The sequence below is a fragment of the Triplophysa dalaica genome, chromosome 7 (genome assembly GCF_015846415.1).
Source record: "Triplophysa dalaica isolate WHDGS20190420 chromosome 7, ASM1584641v1, whole genome shotgun sequence".
In the NCBI taxonomy this organism is placed as follows: domain Eukaryota; kingdom Metazoa; phylum Chordata; class Actinopteri; order Cypriniformes; family Nemacheilidae; genus Triplophysa; species Triplophysa dalaica.
The window spans coordinates 7,793,143-7,811,889 of record NC_079548.1 but is presented as its reverse complement, the minus strand read 5'-3'; the positions used below and the strand labels follow the sequence as shown (position 1 = coordinate 7,811,889).

At 40.4% G+C, this 18,747-nt stretch overlaps 1 protein-coding gene across 6 annotated transcripts in view; it reads left to right on the top strand.

Annotated features, from left to right (window-relative positions):
- The window catches only part of hdac5 (histone deacetylase 5), a 60,368-nt gene that overhangs the window by 32,528 nt on the left and 9,093 nt on the right, over window positions 1-18,747 (top strand). For 4 of the 6 annotated variants that reach the window (XM_056752072.1, XM_056752070.1, XM_056752071.1 and 1 more), the window contains 13 exons: window positions 6,200-6,483; window positions 6,578-6,722; window positions 7,930-8,035; window positions 8,279-8,412; window positions 10,514-10,645; window positions 11,219-11,331; window positions 13,300-13,419; window positions 13,556-13,799; window positions 13,894-14,099; window positions 14,188-14,472; window positions 17,257-17,419; window positions 17,508-17,641; window positions 18,147-18,267. In XM_056752072.1, coding sequence (XP_056608050.1) covers window positions 6,232-6,483; window positions 6,578-6,722; window positions 7,930-8,035; window positions 8,279-8,412; window positions 10,514-10,645; window positions 11,219-11,331; window positions 13,300-13,419; window positions 13,556-13,799; window positions 13,894-14,099; window positions 14,188-14,472; window positions 17,257-17,419; window positions 17,508-17,641; window positions 18,147-18,267 — 2,155 coding nt within the window. In that variant the 5' untranslated portion in view covers window positions 6,200-6,231. The remainder of the gene's footprint in view (window positions 1-6,199; window positions 6,484-6,577; window positions 6,723-7,929; window positions 8,036-8,278; window positions 8,413-10,513; window positions 10,646-11,218; window positions 11,332-13,299; window positions 13,420-13,555; window positions 13,800-13,893; window positions 14,100-14,187; window positions 14,473-17,256; window positions 17,420-17,507; window positions 17,642-18,146; window positions 18,268-18,747) is intronic. The other 2 variants (XM_056752069.1, XM_056752067.1) reach the window with 2 other exon arrangements.

Genomic DNA, 18,747 nt, shown 5'->3' with positions numbered 1-18,747 from the left:
CCCGCTCCGCTCCCCCCAGAGCATTATTAATCCAGCGCTATTTATAACTGCGCTTTTCGCAGGCAGACTGTGTTCTGTTGCTGCTTGTGTTTAATCTCTTCTGGGAGTGAAGGGGAAGACGGGGTGGGGGTGGATGAAGAGGAGAAGGTGTAGAGGAAGGAGAGGAAGAGTGGGAAACCAGGAAAGACCCATTGCTTCAGTGAAAACACGGCAGCCATTTCACTACACAGCTCAGAAGACAAGAGGAAACAATGGGTTTATTTGTCGCTCTTGACCCAAATATCAAACAGAACGGCAAATGCCATATGAGTGGTTTAATGTGATAGACGTCTACACATGAGCCAGCTATATAAAGATAGGGTTTCAGTAGGAGATGGACTGCTGTGGTTTTGTTAGTACACAGTTGTACGTAGAGGTGCAGGGAAGTGTTCAGAGGAGATTGTGAAGCTCTAAGCTGGAAATGATGGACATATTTTACAGGAGATTTTACTAGTACAGAGACTACTTTGGCACATAATAGTGGTTCATAAACCTAATAATAATCATTTTTATTTGGAGGTTTTGCTTTATACTAAAAAACAATAATGTTGCTTATGGTAGAAATAACATTGTTTAAAGGGGTAAATAAATATTCTCAAAAAAACAAATCTCGTTCAAATAAATAAAGCTTGTGCACTGCAACATCTAGAGAATGTCAATATAATTTCTCTATAGTTTGACAGATGGACTACCAAGTGCACTAAATGCAGAAGACAATATCATTGTCAGTTTTATGCTATTTCTTTTCTTTAAAAATGTAAAAGTTTTTTAAATGAACTACAAAGGTAGACCGTGTGTGCTGGTGTTAGTGTAATTATATATATATATACATATATATATATAAAGAGTTTGGTTCGAAAATGAAAGAGAGAGAGAAAAAAAAAAAAAAAAAAAAAAAAATTACTATACATTCCTATTCATATCAATCAAACTGCAGTTGTTTTGTTTTGATTTATATTCATAATAACTAAAAAAAATACAGCTAATGGCTGGAATACACTACTAGACTTTTAAAATCTGAACAGATATTTTTTAAAACCAGACATCATACACTTGGAGACTTTATCAAAGTGTCAGATAGAAACACAACTGAAAAAATCTGTAGACTGGCACAGACTTTCTTGCATGTCCAGACAGAAGACTGGGTATAACTGACACAAGAAAACACAAGAAAAACATAATACCATCATAAAAAACATGATTTTTTATTTGTATCTCATTTGAAACCTAACTCTTCATATATGTGTGTGTGAAGATTATTATTATTTTACATTAAATATGTACATGTATGTTGATTTATAAAAAAGATTATCAGTTTCACAAAATTATTTCATTGTTAACCCTTGTTGTGTTTAAACCAGACCTGATTTAACGCTTACAGTATAGTTATGCTAGGAATTGTTCTTACCCAACTGCTTACAAACAAATATAAGATAAATACTGTATAAGTGGATCAAGTGTAGATAAACACACACAGGCACCAGTTTGTAAAACCTGTGGCACGGAGCGCTATAGGGAGCTATTTCTGGCCATTCCTGCAGGCGATTAGTGTAATCCACTGAGTACGATATAATCTGATGAGAGCTGTAAATCTGGCTACTGAAGCATACGGTGGACTCCATCCAGACACTTCATTGATTAGTCCTGCGTATTTCTCCAAAAACCATTTACTTTATTTTACCTGCTCCGTCTTACACTCGTCTCTTTATCGTCCGGCCTCAACCAATATTCAACAACTTCTTTTAATTTTGATGAGGAGCTACTGCTCTCTCACTCTCTCTTTCTCGCTTTTATTTTCACCCTTTCAGGTTACAATGCTTTAACCTCTTTTTTTATACACTTTTAGTACCTCTGAAGAGATGTTCTTACTGTTTTAGCCATTGTCCTCATTTACATATCAGCATTCTGGCACCAAGGAAAATGCACCGAAAAAACGTTTGTGTGGTGTTTTTCTTGTTTCTCATAGAAATATCAACATTTTTAAAACTTAAAAAACATTTATAGCATTTATGCCACATTTTGCGAACCTGAAAACGGTATTTAAAAAAAGACTGTTGTTTTCTCTGTGTTAAGCACAACATTGTTTTGCAAACGCATTACGTTTTTCAATATACTTTAGTAACATCGCCAACTATTGGCCTGGCATGCCTAATGCAGCACAATGCTATGTTTTATTTGTTTTCGCAGATCCATGTTAACAGGGTTGTTGTGACAACATGTCATCTGTAAACAAAATGTTTGAAGAACATTCCTTTCTGTTTTAAGTCCATTGTTGTGTGTACACATGTCATTATTAGGCTTGTTTTCAAACAATATCTCAGCGAAAAGGATCTCAAAATGTATTTGCTTACTCTATTGATAAATATTTGGGGCTATTTTTAGATGTAAAATTATTGCAAAGTATATTTTCTAAAGTTATAGTTCTACCTTGTTTCGTGAATGTTTAATTATTATCACAAAAATAGCAACAAAAGTACAGATTTAGGAAATACTTTTTGCAGTGTGTGTGTTTTACAGTACAATGTCTTTGGATGCTTGATTCTCATACCATTTTGTGCACACGTGTGTGTGTGTGTGTGTGTGTGTGTGTGTGTGTGTGTGTGCGTGAGCAATGCAATAATCAGTCGAGTCTCCCCAAAGGAAATTGCCTGGAAACCCCCTCAGTCTCTCCCCCACCTCCACACTGAGGACTTCCTCAAAGCCTCTCATCCGAGAGAACCTCCCTTTTTCCTTTCTTGTACTTAATGTGTTTTTCATCTCCACCTTTCAGCTTAAAAAAGCTTCTTCACGAATAACCAGTAATTTGAGGGAGGAATGTAATTAAACTGGACGCGATGTTTGAAAAAAGGAAAGGCGTAAGATGTGATAGAATTGCTGTTGTCTTTTTGGGAGTTAATAGGAAGGCTGTCTTTAATGGTCCCTATGCTTGCTAATTAACACCTCAGAGGAGTTCCTTTGGGATGTAGGAGTCTGTCACTACAGATGTTGTGTTTGGACTGATGTGATGAGGTGCTGTGTGCAAAGGACACTACCGAATAACATGCAATACAAACCATTCACTGGCTATTGAATAGTTTTGTTTCATTCTTTTATGTCATGGGAACTACTTGACATGATTTAATATAGTTTATGTGCAAAAACTTGGTTAAAAAATGAATATTGTTGTTATTACTTAATCAAAACAACCCAACTGCAGTTTGATTGATATTAATCGAAATGCACAATCAATAAAAAGATATTTGAACATTTTTGAAAGAGTTATTCGTTTTTGCAAATGAACTCTTCAAAATGTACATAATTTAAATTCCTCAGATGCCTCTATGTACACGAGAATTATCAGTAAAATCCTTCCTTAGATTTTCTTGGTCACTTAGTTTTCTTGGTTGTAAAAAACAAACATTATGCAAATATAATTCAATTTGAATTGCAGATGCTATATTTATTGCAATCATTTTAACTTCCCCAAAATCTTGTTTTTGTCAGAGGTGTTTAGTACTCAAGTATTTTACTCAAGTACATTTTTTGAGTATCTTTATATATTTTAGTGTTTTTCCTTTTGGTAAATTTTACATCACCACATTATAAAGCGTATACATATTTAGTTTAATTCACCACATTTCATAAACATTTTTTTTCATGTTTTTTACCTTAAATACTTAACTACATCAAAGATCTCCACTACTATCTTACTTTTACTCAAGCAAAATGATTGTTGAGTAAATTACTTGAGTAAAAGTAAGAAAGAACTGTAATAATGTAATTTTTTAAATGTACAAATTGCGATCCAGTTTTCAAATGTAGTTGAGTAAAAAGTATGATATATGCCACACTTTATAATGTATGGAAGTATACAATTTCCAAAGTAAAAACACTAGTAAACAAGAAGTAAAGATACTTGATCCCCGAGAGAAAAATACTCAAGTATTATACTCCTCTGAAAATCATACATAATCAAGATAGTATTCGAATTAATTTTCAATTGATTCATTTTATGACAACGTCTTTTCACAATGTGCATTTTTGCAAAACAGCTCTACAGAAAGCATCAAAGGGGGGATATATAAAATCATATATCAACATAAAAGTATTAAAATATGAAAATCATATAACATATAGGTACTTGTATATACACACACACAACTTCAGAAATTTCAATGACAAGAATGGAAAAGACTGGTGAACTCCACAAGGTGCTATAAGAGTTATGCTTCACATCCTTGTCTTTCTAAACATTGTGTCAAACGAACACAATAAATTGGTGGGATGTTCTTCGCTAGGGATTGTTCCAAACCAACGCATTCCCTGAAACCTTTATAGTTCTATCACTTCAAGTGCTCTATCTTTCAAAGTGAGTAGGCTTATATAGTAATGCCCTCTTTCAAGTAGAATTCACCCGTATTCTCATAAATTTCGACAGGGTGCTTGAATAACTCTAATGGGACCTTCTGGGCCACTTGATCAACAAAATCCACTAATTTGTACTATATGAGAAGCACCCTCAACTTCTGGCTATGAGATATCTAGGGAAATCTGCTAAGCTCATGTGGTCAGTAACAGGAGCAGTCGCCTGGGCGACCTCGGTTGGCCAAGCACTGACGTCAAAGGCTTGACACAGTCAATCGGCCTAAGGGCGTGAGGAAGGCTATATTTAGCTCCTGACTGATAAAGGGTGAGTAATCTGATTTTCATGTAAGCCGAACGCTTCGGTCAGGCATCCAGCAAAGAAACCGGATCGTTAGCGTGTTGGTAAACTTTAGCCGTCGCGGGGAGGGCGAGCCGGGGCGACAACAGAAGCTGAGTGACATGTGGGTTAATGTATTCTCAGCGACCTCCTGCATCGTGGCGTACACAACAGCGCATACTTAAAAGATGAAGTATTACGTCATGGTATTATCCAGATGATGTTGAATGTATAGTTTTTCGTATAGCAGAAACCCAGATAAGTGTTCTCTTTCTTTTTAAAGCATCCCAAATACTTGCTGAAAAACCAAAACCATTGTCTTCTATCCAGTGGTAATATTGTTATTATCAGGGATACTCTTTGAAAAGAGAAAGTGAGAGAAAGCTGTCTGGCTGCTTTTAGGATCTTGATAATCCAGGGCATTACCTTGACCTCCTTTGGGTTATATACTGTAACTATAAACTTTTAACAATGCCTTCTGTCAGTCAGCCATGGGTGCTTTTTGCAAGGCCAACCTGTAAACTGCAAGACAGTTTTAGCATTTTTTCAGGTTGACCTTGATGGATAAAACTGGTTCGAGCTCAGTTGGATGAATTCCCATCTGGCTTGTGATATAAAACATGGTGGCAGTCGACATTTGTGCACGCAAAGCAAGCTACATGGATGGGCAAAGACAAATGCCAACCTAACGTTTCTGGGCACGTCATTGGTGCACCCTGTCAGAATGAAACACCCAAGCCTTCGCTTATGTAACCAGCTGCTCTAAACAAGTTGTAAATTCATGTGTCAACATACTATTTTGAGGATATTAGTAGGGCAAGAGACTGGGAACAGGTTTGAGGTGACCCTCTGCAAACAACAACAGAAACCTCTGACCGTTGTGTGCTCTAGGAGTGTTTCTGCTGCAGGTTGTTTTCTGCTTTGGTTTGTTTGAAGTGTTCAAGTTACAATGGATCAAGAAGTAACTATAGTTTGTCAAGTTTGGCCTTCCATTTTAAAGTAGGATGGGATCAGGGAGCGATGGTAATATTTCAACCGTGTTAAAGACTTGTAAACATTGTTTTCGTTTCCAAAACATTGTTCGGTTTGTTTAAGCGATTTAACTTCTACCTTAAGCAGTGGTGTGCCTTTAGGGTGTGACTACCTGTTTTTCCAAACAAATCCTGAAAGACAGGAAACTAGGTTCACGGGATGATTGATGTTTTTGGGAAACTATTATTATCATCTGTGCAGTCCTGAAAGTACACTCACTATTAAAGGGACGGTTCACCCCATTGACTTCCATTGTATGAACACAAAACCACTGAGACATTTCTCAAAATATCCTCTTTTTGTTACACAGAAGCAAAAGTCACGCACAAGTTGTGAATAACATGAGTGTGATAAATCATGACAACATTACAATGTTTTGCTCAACTATACCCTTAAGATTTTAAGAGCTTATCAAGTTCTCTAAACTTCTGACATCTCTCTCTTCAGCCGTGGATGTGAAGACCTTGCTGCCCTCTGGGATGCAGAGCCCGGTAGGAGGTGGTGGAGATCAGAGCGGAGGTAGCGGAGGACCGGTGGACCTGCGTACGGACCCTCGTCTGAACGCTCTGAGCACGGTGGACCCGACGCTGAGGGAAAAACAGCTTCAACACGAGCTCCTCTTGCTCAAACAGCAGCAGGAGCTCCAGAAACAGCTACTGTTCGCAGAGTTCCAGAAACAGCATGAGGTTTTGACGCGCCAACATGAAGTGCAGCTACAGGAACATCTGAAGGTAGGACCCGTGATGTTTATTTGTGTGGAACTCCACGTCTCTGTACACACCTTAAACTTTGACCCTTGACCTCCTCTGATGTGTTCTCGGGCAGCAGCAGCAGGAGATCCTCGCAGCCAAGCGTCAACAGGAGCTGGAGCAGAAGAGGAAGCTGGAGCTGCAGCGTCACGAAGAGTTGGAGAAACAGAGATTGGAACAGCAGCTCATAATGCTACGAAACAAGGAAAAGGGCAAAGAGAGTATGTGTCCCACCTCTTCAGTTTATTAGTTATTTATACACATGTAGTCACCATGACCTCATTTCCTTTTAACTCGCGTTAACAAAGCACTTTTTATCACCCAATGGATATTATTATGCTCTCTGATTTATATCCTTTGTTATTTATCTTTACAAACAGCGTTATCTGTTATGCACAACTAGGCTTTTTTAAATCACAAAACGAACATACTTTAAGCAAGCTAGAAAATGTCCAGTGCTCTCCACGGGACCCTTTCTACTAAATGCCAGATGCATTTTTTAAGTCACAGCATGCAAACACCTCATTACAACAGCCATACCACATAAAACTGGCGTTTTATGAACACGAAGATATTCTGTTATCACGTCACGTGAGCATCAAGTCACTATTTTTGGTAATACTAGAGATTTGGATTGGAACAAACCTCTGAACACACTGTCTAGTCTTGATTTGTTTGTGCTATAGCTATGAATGATAAAAAAGCAAGAAATCCACTCAAATTTTTTTGGTCAAATGCATTTTAATTATTACAATTACTTGAAATGGGGAGTTTAAAGTTAATAATCATCATTTTAAACTGTAAATTGACACAAAAGCTTGATAAACATCCATGTCAAACCACAGGAGAACCTGCTATGAACGTTTTACCCTCATTATTTTGTAAATGTGCAGCCCATGGCTTATTGACGTGAAGTGTTTTTTAACTAATTGTATTTAAAAATTGGCAAAAAACAAAACAAAATCGTTAGCCAGACTTAGTGCTGTTTTGGCCTGAACTAGTAAACATCCACTTAACACGCCCTAGCGACTGCATAGCAACGAGAATTGGGGTGTGATAGAGAGTGAGCACATAAAAAACATGTTTTTTCATGTCAACTTGGTACTTTTTACAAAAATTAACAGTGTGATTATTATAGATAACTTTAAAACAAACATGACTCAATGTGACAAAGAAACAGGGCTGCTATTTTTTTTTAATAATAATGTGAAAACTTGCCACATAATGCATCAAACATTATGCAATATTATAATGCTTCTATTGCATTTTTGCACTCGTGATATTCCGATTATTTTAATATATTGTGCAGCCACAAATTAAGTATTTTTTATTCCGCCACCCTACTCCAACAAAACCAGAGATGAAGATTCTACTTTTTTCTCCAAACACAAATCCATCCTGTTTGCTCACTGCGTTCTTCCCTCTCAGGCGCCATAGCCAGCACTGAGGTCAAACTGAAGCTGCAAGAGTTCCTGCTGAGCAAAAAGGAACCCGGTCCTGGTGGACTCAACCATTCCTTTCCTCAGAAGTGCTGGTGAGAGCCTGAATCTTACACATTCTCACCCTTAGACCTGAATTCACAGTGCTCCATTTTCAAAACTTGTTTTAAATTAAGTTACCAGACTCAAGAAAGTAGGTTTCTGCTGCATAATGTGAATCTGCTGCTGTTATGAGCGCGCTTATATTACATCACGCCACATTAAGCTGTTAATGGGCCTCGTTGGTACTCGGGTTATGAAATTGCGATGGCTGAGCGTGTGTGTGTATGTGTTTGTAGGGGGGCTCACCATACGTCCCTGGAGCAGAGCTCTCCTCCGCAGAGCAACACACCAGGAACACCCCCCTCCTACAAACTCCCCTCACTGCTGGGAGCCTACGAGGGCAAGGATGACTTTCCTCTGCGTAAGACCGGTGAGTACACATGCTGCTACCTTTGATAGTGTGGGTATTTATGTGCAGGTGTGTTTATGCAAGAAATGTTGTCATTTCAGCGGTTTACTGTGATGATAAACTGGTCAGGAATTTGAAGGTAGACTTTTTAAAGCGATAATTCCCACCAAATAAATTCTGTAATAAATGTATTCCCCCTAAATACCTGTATATTACACTTTCTTCTGTGGAACACAAAAGAAGATATTTGGAGAAATGTCTCAGCGGTTTTGTGTCCACACAATGGACATCAATGAGGGTCAAACGTTGTTTGGTTGCCAACGTTTTTCAAAATATCTTCTCTTGAAATCTGCAGAAGAAAGAAAGGCATACAGCGTTGAATAAATGATTGCTTGGAGAAAAATTCACAATACTGTAAAATTCAAGACAGAAATGTACTTTATTTGTTGAGGCAGCCTGTGGATAAAGCTGCACTGAGCTCAGTTGGATGAATTCCCAACTGGCTTGTGGCACAAAAGATGGTGACGTCCGCCAGCCAGTCGTCATTTGGCCAAATAGACCAGGTTACGGTAACACTGGCAGATGAAGACAAATGTCAGACTAACTGCTGTCATAATGGTCTGCATGCATCAGCTGGGTCTCCCTTTTCTCCATCTCCCATTCCCTCTGGCTTTCTTTTCCTTTTCTGCATCATTTACTTTTATATTCACACATTTTTTTTTAACCAATTATATTAATGACTAAAATTGTCACTGCATTGTCAAGTGTTAATGGATTTAATTATAACATTCACATACGGTAGTAGATTGTGTTTAAATCTGAGGTAATTATTTTTGTTCATGAATGACCGTGTATAACAATGCACGATGCGCTGGTTTTACAGAGTGCAGTGTAAGGTGTGTGTGGGGGATAGAGACTTTTCAGTGAGAAGTCTGCAGGTGTGAGTCATAATGAGTCATCGGTAGAGCGGACCTACACACACACTGTGGTCATCTGCTCTTCACTCTCATAGCCATCAGCCATACTCTAATACACCCACACTGTTTCAGCCAGTCTGTGTTCCCACACACACAAACATTTGCTATCTGCCTTTTACAAACGGCTGTCTTACACTGTCACACCTACACTGCTGTATAAAGTTCTCCTTAATAGAAGTGACAGTCTGTAAATAGACACACACACACACACAGGCTTTCAACAGAGACTTCACTGCACAGATAACGCGATGTATGCCGTCTCATGCACTCTGGTAATTGTTAAAACCTTTACTCCATATTAACACAGTTGTGGTAAAACTCGACAGCAGTCACTTCTTACATAATGTGACCTCAGTCTGTGTGTGTCCCTAGATGCTGTATCTCCACCCCACGCGTCTCACACTTTTGTTTTAAATCTTATTAAAGCCACACTAACGACACTGATAGCATTAGGATTAAAAGCCCTTATCTGCTTTACATGTCTACTGCGGCAATGACGCACAAACCGGCCCAAAAAAACAAACGTGTCTCGGTTAGACTGCATTTTTTAAACTGGCAAATCCCATTTTAGTTCAATTAGGTTAATTTGGTCCGTCATCACCGGAATCAAATTGTCAGGCTGTAAATATAGCTTGTATCTTAATCTCTGTGTGCGTGTGTATATGAGCAAGAGAGAGTGAGAGATGAGCAGCCGCTGTCCATGGTGCTGAGGCACAGAAATGTTCCAAGGCCTCATCATGGTGTTTGATATGTCATGTGTCACTATTACTGTTGCTCGTATTTTTATACAGTAATTAAAACAAACACTTGACCGTTAGTGTTATGGCACAGAATACGAGCATAATACAATGCTTAAAATTGTGCGACTTATTGAGATGTTTCACATTTAGGAAAGAAAAGATCTACAGTTTTTTACCTGATGGACAGATGGAAAATCCCATAAAGTTGCATTGAAGGAGATCCAGAGCCATATATTAAACAAAATATCTAGAGAGTTGGAAGTAGCCTCTTGTGCCACTGAGCAACAACATAGCAACGCCCTAAAAACCACCAACAGCACCCTAGTAAAGTGGCAGCAACATCCGATTCGCGTTAACTTAACATTTAGTAAATATATTTTCTCTGTCTCTCTCTTTGTCCCTTAGCTTCTGAGCCCAATCTGAAGGTACGTTCACGGTTAAAACAGAAAGTGGCCGAGAGGAGAAGCAGTCCACTGCTCAGGCGGAAAGATGGGACCGTGATCAGCACCTTCAAAAAAAGAGCGATCGACATCTCAGGTAAACAGTTTGTGTGAAGGAAACCCTCAGGCATATTATTCAGTGTCTTTCTGGTAAGGTTAAAATAGAAAGAACAGATGAGAAGCAAAGTTCTTCTCACCTGGCCATAGGGGCGCCCTCTTCATCGCATTCCCTCAGTTAAAGTAACTCAAAATATCTCCTTGGCACATGGGGAGGAAAGAAGATAGAAGAAGTTTAGACCATGCAACAGCTGGTCTCGGTTTTATTTAAAAGATCTATACAGGTTAAACATCCGAAACAGCTGATGCCAACTTTGGTGGTAGAAAATCACACAATGTCAATCCTGTTACCGTCATTATATAGTAAACAATTGATGTTTTAAAAAAGATACTTGTAGAAATATCAGCATTATATTCTCTTCAAAATTAAAAATCTAACAGTTTTACAATCTTAAGTGTACGGCTTGTTAAATAAAACTCTAAAGATGTCAACCCTGTTACCACGCTATAGGTATATGTTACACTTTTTTTTCCACTTGAGGCACGGTGCAATTTATTATACTAAAAAATGTTGCAATGATGCAGCTAAAATGTGCTTGTGTGTGTGTTTTAGTGTCCTCGATGTGCAGCAGCGCTCCTGGCTCGGGACCCAGTTCTCCAAACAGCTCTAACAGTGCCATCGCTGAGAACGGTTCGAGTGGCTCTGTCCCAAACATCCACGCTGAGGTGAGAGACGCAACCCACACACACACATACACACATTCCCTCGTCCGCTGTTCTCACTCTCCCCTTGCTTCTCAATAGGCAGGGATGAAAAAAGACAATGAATTGGCGTCACCTAGATAATGACACTGTTTCTATGGAAACAATCTACCGATGATGCCTTTCAGTGGCCTTGGCTAAGATTGACATGCTAATCCTTAATAACAAGTTTTAAGGGTTTGGGTGGTTTGCTGTCTGAGGGAATGGTTTAGACTGTGTTGTAAGATGCTAGAGCTCGGATGGACAGCGCAGAGCTGCTTGGGGGTCTTGCTAGAGAGTGAGAAAATTTGATTAAAAATGCATCGGTTATAGCATGGTATTCATTTTATTTTATTTTGGTTTGCGTTTAAATAAAAAGCAAATAGAAAAAAGTAAATGCGATGCAAATCATTTTCATTTCATTTTTTTGTTTTAGGATTAATTATTGGGGTGGAGGGCTGAGCAAGGGGGTTAAAGTTCACATTCATTCTTTAACAAAATGTTGCTTCCGCTGTGAACTGTCAAGCAGAAATTTACATAAAAGAGATGAAAAAAGAAAAAAGCGTCCGTTGAGTTCCTCAATGAAAAATCCCAGACTGCTGCCATTCTGCCATTGAATGGGTGACGGGGATGATGATCTAAGAAAGGTCTCATTAGTTAAGTCCAACATGTACCACTCCCCGCAAATAACCTTAGATCATTATTCCAAAGCCTCCGTAGCCTAGCAATACAACCACAGGAGAAGTGATGGATAAATGCGAGAACAGTGTGCTGACATCATTGCCGCTGCAGGTAATTTTCTCCAAATGTTGCTTTTCTTATTATTGTTATGTCTTTTCTTAGCATAACCTTTGAATCCGAGCGAGAATGACGTGGCTCAATGAACAACTTTTACAGAGAAACTTAAATTGGGTCTTTGATGATGTATAAAGGTTGCCTGGTAAAACAGATCCATTGGTTGTTGTTCATTGGCTGTTGTGATGGCTGCGTTTCGAGTCTGGGGTCAGAGGATGGCTTTTCCAGCACACAGACGCACAACCTATTTTTTCTCGCCCTGTTGGTCCAGTGCCGTGTTGTCGAAAATTTTACATGATTGGATTATGTACGTTTGTTTTTATACATTGCAAACTTTCTATGATGTATTTAACATTGCTTGCTTTTGCTTGAATATTATTGTTGTTTTAGATGTAATGCAATGTGTATACACGATTTAAGGTTCAAAAACGCTGTATTTTCAAGTATGTATCCTCTTTGCCCCTTCTTTCTAAAATGCTTGGATTTTTTACAAAGCTCATCCCTCTGTAAGCGAGGTGTGCTATGATTGGCCAGTTAACCCAATGCGCAGTGAATGGTCGAATTCAGCAAGCGTGTGACGGAAATGTAACGCCTATTACCATGTTTGGAACATCAGGTTCCTAAACAATTGTACTGACAGGTACGCCCACCTTACTTAAGTACACATTTGGGCGCTCTTAGTCAAATCATACCACGAACTGACGTAGATTTGTGGGGTTCCGGCGTTTTAGGCAGGACTTGGTGAGCATTCGCTTTTAGATAGATTGCATCTTTTGTTCCGACAATTACATTTTTGCAATTTAATTCTAATTCTAATTCATGCATGGGCAACTTATAACATGCCAAAGACACAGAAAAACACGTATTCGTGCCATATGACCCCTTTATATCTTGCTGACTGTGAATGAGGTTTGGTTGAATGAATGTCTTAGAACATATACAATCAAAAGTGTATTTTGGATTCACAGCTGTCCTGGAGTTGCATGATAAACATTACATTAAACAGATAAACAGACATTTAAGTACTTCAAGTTATATTTTGAATCTGTGTTTGTGAAGTCTTCCCTAGAGAACACTTCCTTTCTTTAAGTTTTGTTATCTTAAGCATTCGTGTTTGTCCTGTGGGATTCACTTCTTTTCCTCTGTGTCTTCTGACAGCAGTTGCGTTCTCTCCATCAGTCTTTGACTGGAGATGGGACACCGAGCCCCCTGAGCCTCTACACCTCCCCATCTCTGCCCAACATCTCTCTGGGACTTCCTGCCAACGCACACATCACAGTGGGTTTCCTCTCTCTTGAGTTCTTTGTTTTGCTTTAGATTTATTTTAACTCCGATTAAATTACGATGTCACAAGAAGCAGGTCAAGTTTAACAACCTGAAACATTTCAAACTGAATGGTTCTCCTTCATTTCAGGCTCCTCAGAAGTTCAGTGGCCAGCAGGAAGCAGAGCGGCAGACCATCCAGAGCTTGCGTCAAAGTGTGGCATTGACCGGCAAGTTCATCAGCACATCGTCCCTGCCGGCGTGCCTTCCGCCCGCGGGTGCGCCCCACGATTCCGAAGCTCCTTCGGCCCCTAACAGCCACAGTAGCCATTCCTCGCTGCTCCAGCATGTTCTGCTTTTGGAGCAGGCTCGCCAACAAAGCGCGCTTCTCGCTGGTACACACTTGAACGAAGCTACTACGTTTTTCCTGTACCCCTCTATGATTTTGCATAGTTCACACCTTTTGTCCTTCTTACTGTATTTTTATAGTTCCCATGTACGGACAGTCTCCGCTGGTGACCGGCGAGCGGGTTTCCAACAGCATGCGCACAGTTAATAAGCTGCCTAGGCACCGGCCACTGAGCCGCACGCAGTCGGCGCCTCTACCGCAAACTCCGCAGGCCCTGCAACACCTCGTCATGCAACAGCAACACCAGCACTTCCTAGAGAAACAGAAGCACTACCAGCTCAATAAGGTAGAGGGCGCTATAATGAGACATTTGACCATCAGCTAACTGTTCAATTCCGTTTGTCTGTTTATTAAGATTTGTTAACTTCCTTCAGATCCTCTCCAAAGGGGTGGAGCTTCCACGACAGCCTCCCACTCACCCAGAAGAGACGGAGGAGGAGCTCACAGAAACTGCAGAGATGCAGGAGGAGCGCGGGGAGGGGCCCGATCACGTTAGGGAGGGGCTACAAAACGAAAGCTCCGGTGAGAGCACGCCCCCTTCGGAAAGACTGGTCCCGTTAAAGGGAGAAAGCACAGAAAGTGATTTAGAGGAAGATGACGATGAAGACGAAGCAATTGAACTAAGGGAATGCGATGAAGAGGGCGCCCCCTATGGCCAGGTGAGAAGAATGTTGCTGTTTTCTTTTATTATTTTGTCATCTACTGTTCTTTTTTGGGGGGCTTTCTTTACATTGAAGACCAGTACATGTAGCGTTCCATATTTATCGTCAGCCGCATTCTATTTTGCACTTCATTGTCTAGCGAGTTTCAGTCAGCAAATTAAAAGTGACTGCGCAGTGTGCACGAGTCATACGCCAAAACCTATGCACGGGAATAACCCAACAATATTGTTTTTATTCTTTAAATCCTCGTCAAACTAAAAGCTGCTGCGGTGGCCTCTGCCGCAATGTTCGGCCACTTTCAGATTCATTCGAAGTCTTCACTGTCTCCGCTCTTCTCGGTAGCTTAAGTGTGTGGGCAAGTATACGACGAGTGTTGGGACGCATATGCGGGGGCTCGGTGACGGGAGATCGAGGGTTTCCCTCTCAATGAGAGCGATTGCAGCTTTTTCACCCCCTGAAAAGGAGGGATTAAAGAGGAAGATTGCTCTCTTCTCTGCCTCCCACGAGTGACTCACCACTGGATGCTGAAGGGGGAAGAAAGATATAAATGAATCCTGAATTGCAATGTATACATTCGACTTGCATGGCTGGATGTTACTTGTGCAGCTCATTTAGGGTTTTTTTATGACCATCACTGCATTAGTCGTTCTTAAAGGGACAGTTCGCTACACGTTATTTTAAACCTGTAAGACACAATGATGATATTTTGAAGAATGTTGGTGGCCAAACAACTTCGACCCCCATTGACTTTCAGTGTATAGATAAAACCACAGATAATTTCTCAGGTTATCTTTTTCTGTTCTGCAGAAGGTTTTGAATGACATGAGTGTGAATAAATGATGACTGACATTGTATTTTTTTGGAAGAACTAAATACTAATTGAATACTGAATTGTATTGATTTAATGATGACTTTATGCTTTATGAATATGGTACACATACAGTACCAAAAGGTTTAAAAATACCATAGTATTGTCATGTGATACTATCATTGTACCGTAGTAACATGTCGGTAATGGTTTTGTGTGCACCCCATTTTTTGTAGACTACGTTCTTGTCAGTTTGTTTCCAGTGCATGTGAACACGTACGTGATGATACCGCCACTGTAATGATTCATGCCGTTGCGCATTCAAAACCCTTCATTTGCATTCCAGGCAGATTCATTCGTTTTGATTTTAAAAAAAGCTCTCACAAACACACATCTGTGAGAAAGGGAGGAAGGAAAACGAGAGTGAATGAGAGAGAGAATCAACAGCCTCCTCCTCCTCGAGCTCTCTCTGCCTGCAATCATTGAGAAAAAAAATTCAAAAGAGCACGGCATTAGAATTCAGACAGCATCCGACCCACGCCGCAGCACGCACACGCGCACATCGACACATATACTCCCCCGTGAATGGACCGTCTCTGAGTCATCTCTCCTTGGTGATTCATCCCCTCCTTCAGACCCCGCCCGCCTTCGCTGCCATGCACTTCATACCCAATCGCAGCCCACCGGGGTGACGTGACACACTGCAGTGTGTTTATGTATTTCTGTGTGATGAAGTGACACGTAGCCGGTGAACCGGTGATATCCGAAACAGTTTTTGGGCCTCGCAGCTCATTCCTTATGAAAACACCCCCACTCTTGGTCTTTGCTTGACTGCCCTGGTGTCTTGAATACAAATTGAGCTCCCATCACACGCCATAGTGAGAGAGAGACAGAAATGCGGCATGGCTCTAGTGACTTGAATGAATATGAGCGAGTTGGCAGGATTTGGGAATTGTGGGTAATTTCGAGAGTTGGCACACCTTCAAGGTCTTGTGCAAATACAGTCTAGTGAAAGAAATCTTCTGCCGCATGTGTTTCCGTTGCACATTGCACCGCATCAGCGGCTGTCTCCGTGCATGCGCGCTCGCTCGCATACTCTCTGTAGCCTCTTTGGCTCGTTTGATGTAAAGCAGACTCGGAGGCTGTTTACTGCAGGGGACTCTTGAGTAGATTTTTGGCAAAGCTTCGCTGGGTTTGGGTGAGATGCTCCAGACCATGTGCGACGATTGATGTTCAGATTGTTATTATTATAAAACACTTGCACGTTGTTCGCTGGTCGTGGCGCAAGTCTGATGTGCATTTGCTTGGTTTAAAGTTAGCCTGTCAAAATGTGTCCTTTCTTCATTAAATGACGCTAGTTTGCACTCTTTCTAAAGTCATGTGATCTGCATTTCTGATTTGGTTGATCTGACTGAAACCTTAAAGGGACAGTTCGCCCATAAACGAAAATGCTGCCTCCATTTGCTCACCCTCAAGTTGTATCAAATCTGTATGAATTTCTATGTTCCGATGAACACAGAGAAAGATATTTGGATGAATGCTTGAAACCAAACAGATCTTGGCCACCTTCACCTACCATAGTGGGGATTGTTTTTTAATTTCTTTGTACTGTTGAACACAAAAGAAGATGTTTTGAAGAATGTAGGGCACTTTTGACTACCATTGTAATTTTTGCAACTATGGTAGTCAATGGTGGGCAAAACTGTTTGGTAACAAGCATTCGTACATATATCTTTCTCATCAGAACAAAGAAACTCGAGGTTGAGTAAATGATGCAGAATTCTTATTTTTTGGGTGAACTGTCCCTTTAAAAAGTGTGTAACCTATTTGACTCCAGTGTAAAGGTTCATGAACTGCATGAAATATTACTTCAGATTGACTGAATCCCATTAGTTCATCTGAACTGAACTAAACTGATTTGAACTAGCGATCTGAACCAGAACTAAACTGAAACCGAAATCTTTCTTCCGCAGTATTTGGACCAGCATGTGCAGCAACTGAATGTGTTCCAGGCATCTCTGTCGATCACAGGAATGCCCCACAGACCCCTAGGAAGGGCACAGTCATCCCCTGTCACTTCTAGTCTTAAAGGAGCGCCCCTTACCGAGCCGCCCATCAAACATCTCTTCACGACAGGTACACCAGGCAGCTGTCAACCAGTCCAAAAGGACTGTAGAATCTGGTATAAAATATTTTATTTATGGGCTTGTGTTTTTATTTGCAGGTCTGGTATATGATACATTCATGCTCAAGCATCAGTGCATGTGTGGGAACACACATATCCACCCCGAGCACGCTGGGCGCATTCAGAGCGTTTGGTCCAGGCTACAGGAAACAGGCCTGCTGGGTCGCTGTGAGGTGAGTGCGCCACCTGCTGGTAGGGTGAAAGACAATTCAGATTAAATTCAGAAAACAAAGTTAACACCTTTTTATTACATAACATGCATTATTATGAAAGTAAAAAATAAAAATTCTGTCATCACTTTCTCACCCTCGGGTTGTTCCAAATCTGTATAAATGTCTTTGTTCCGATGAACACAGAGAAAGATATTTGAAAAAATAATTGCAACCATAGTAGGAAAATGGTATTCAGAAGTGTCCCAGAACTGTTTGCTTTCCTTCAAAATATCTTCTTTTGTTTTCAACAGAACAAAGAAATGTATAAATCATCTTTTCCTACTATGGTAGTCAGTAGTGGCCAACAACTGTTTGGTTACAAGCATTCTTCTAAATATCTTCCCCTGTTTGAAAACAAAGTAAATTTACACAGATTTTTAACAGCTTGAGGGTGAGTTAACCTTGCCAGAATTTTCTTTTTTTGATCAACTGTTCCTTTAACGTTGTTAATGTTGTTTGTGCGCAGAGGATCCGCGGAAGAAAGGCCACGCTAGATGAAATCCAAACAGTGCATTCTGAGTACCATACGCTTCTCTACGGCACCAGCCCCCTGAACAGACAAAAGCTGGACAGCAAGAAGCTTTTAGGTGTGTTTGAAAGCTCTCCTTAAGGTGTCTTTATTTCGTTTCTCCACAGAAAACTTCCATCGCACATTTCATGCGTCGCTCAAGCAAACCTCCTCTGACAGACAGCTGGGCTTTTTTTTAGGTCTTAGACGTTTGCCCACCCTCGCTTCTGAGTCACCAGAGTGTGTATATATATGAGCGTGTTAGTGTGTGTGCGCGTGAAGGTGAGGGGGTTCAGCCGCGGACAGAGTTGTCGCTCGCCATCATTCTACCACCTCCACTTTTATTCGAGACTCACTTTGAGGATGTGCAGAATGTTTGACCTTGGACGCTCTTTGTTTAGCAGCGAGACAGAGGATGGTTGTGTCACCATCAAGACTGAATTAATATAGCCAATTATGTAATTACCTGAATAGATAAGGCGCAAACAACAGATGTGAGCCTTAACATAACGCTATGTAAATTTAACACCCACAGACTTTTAATTTCCCCTTTTTTTCT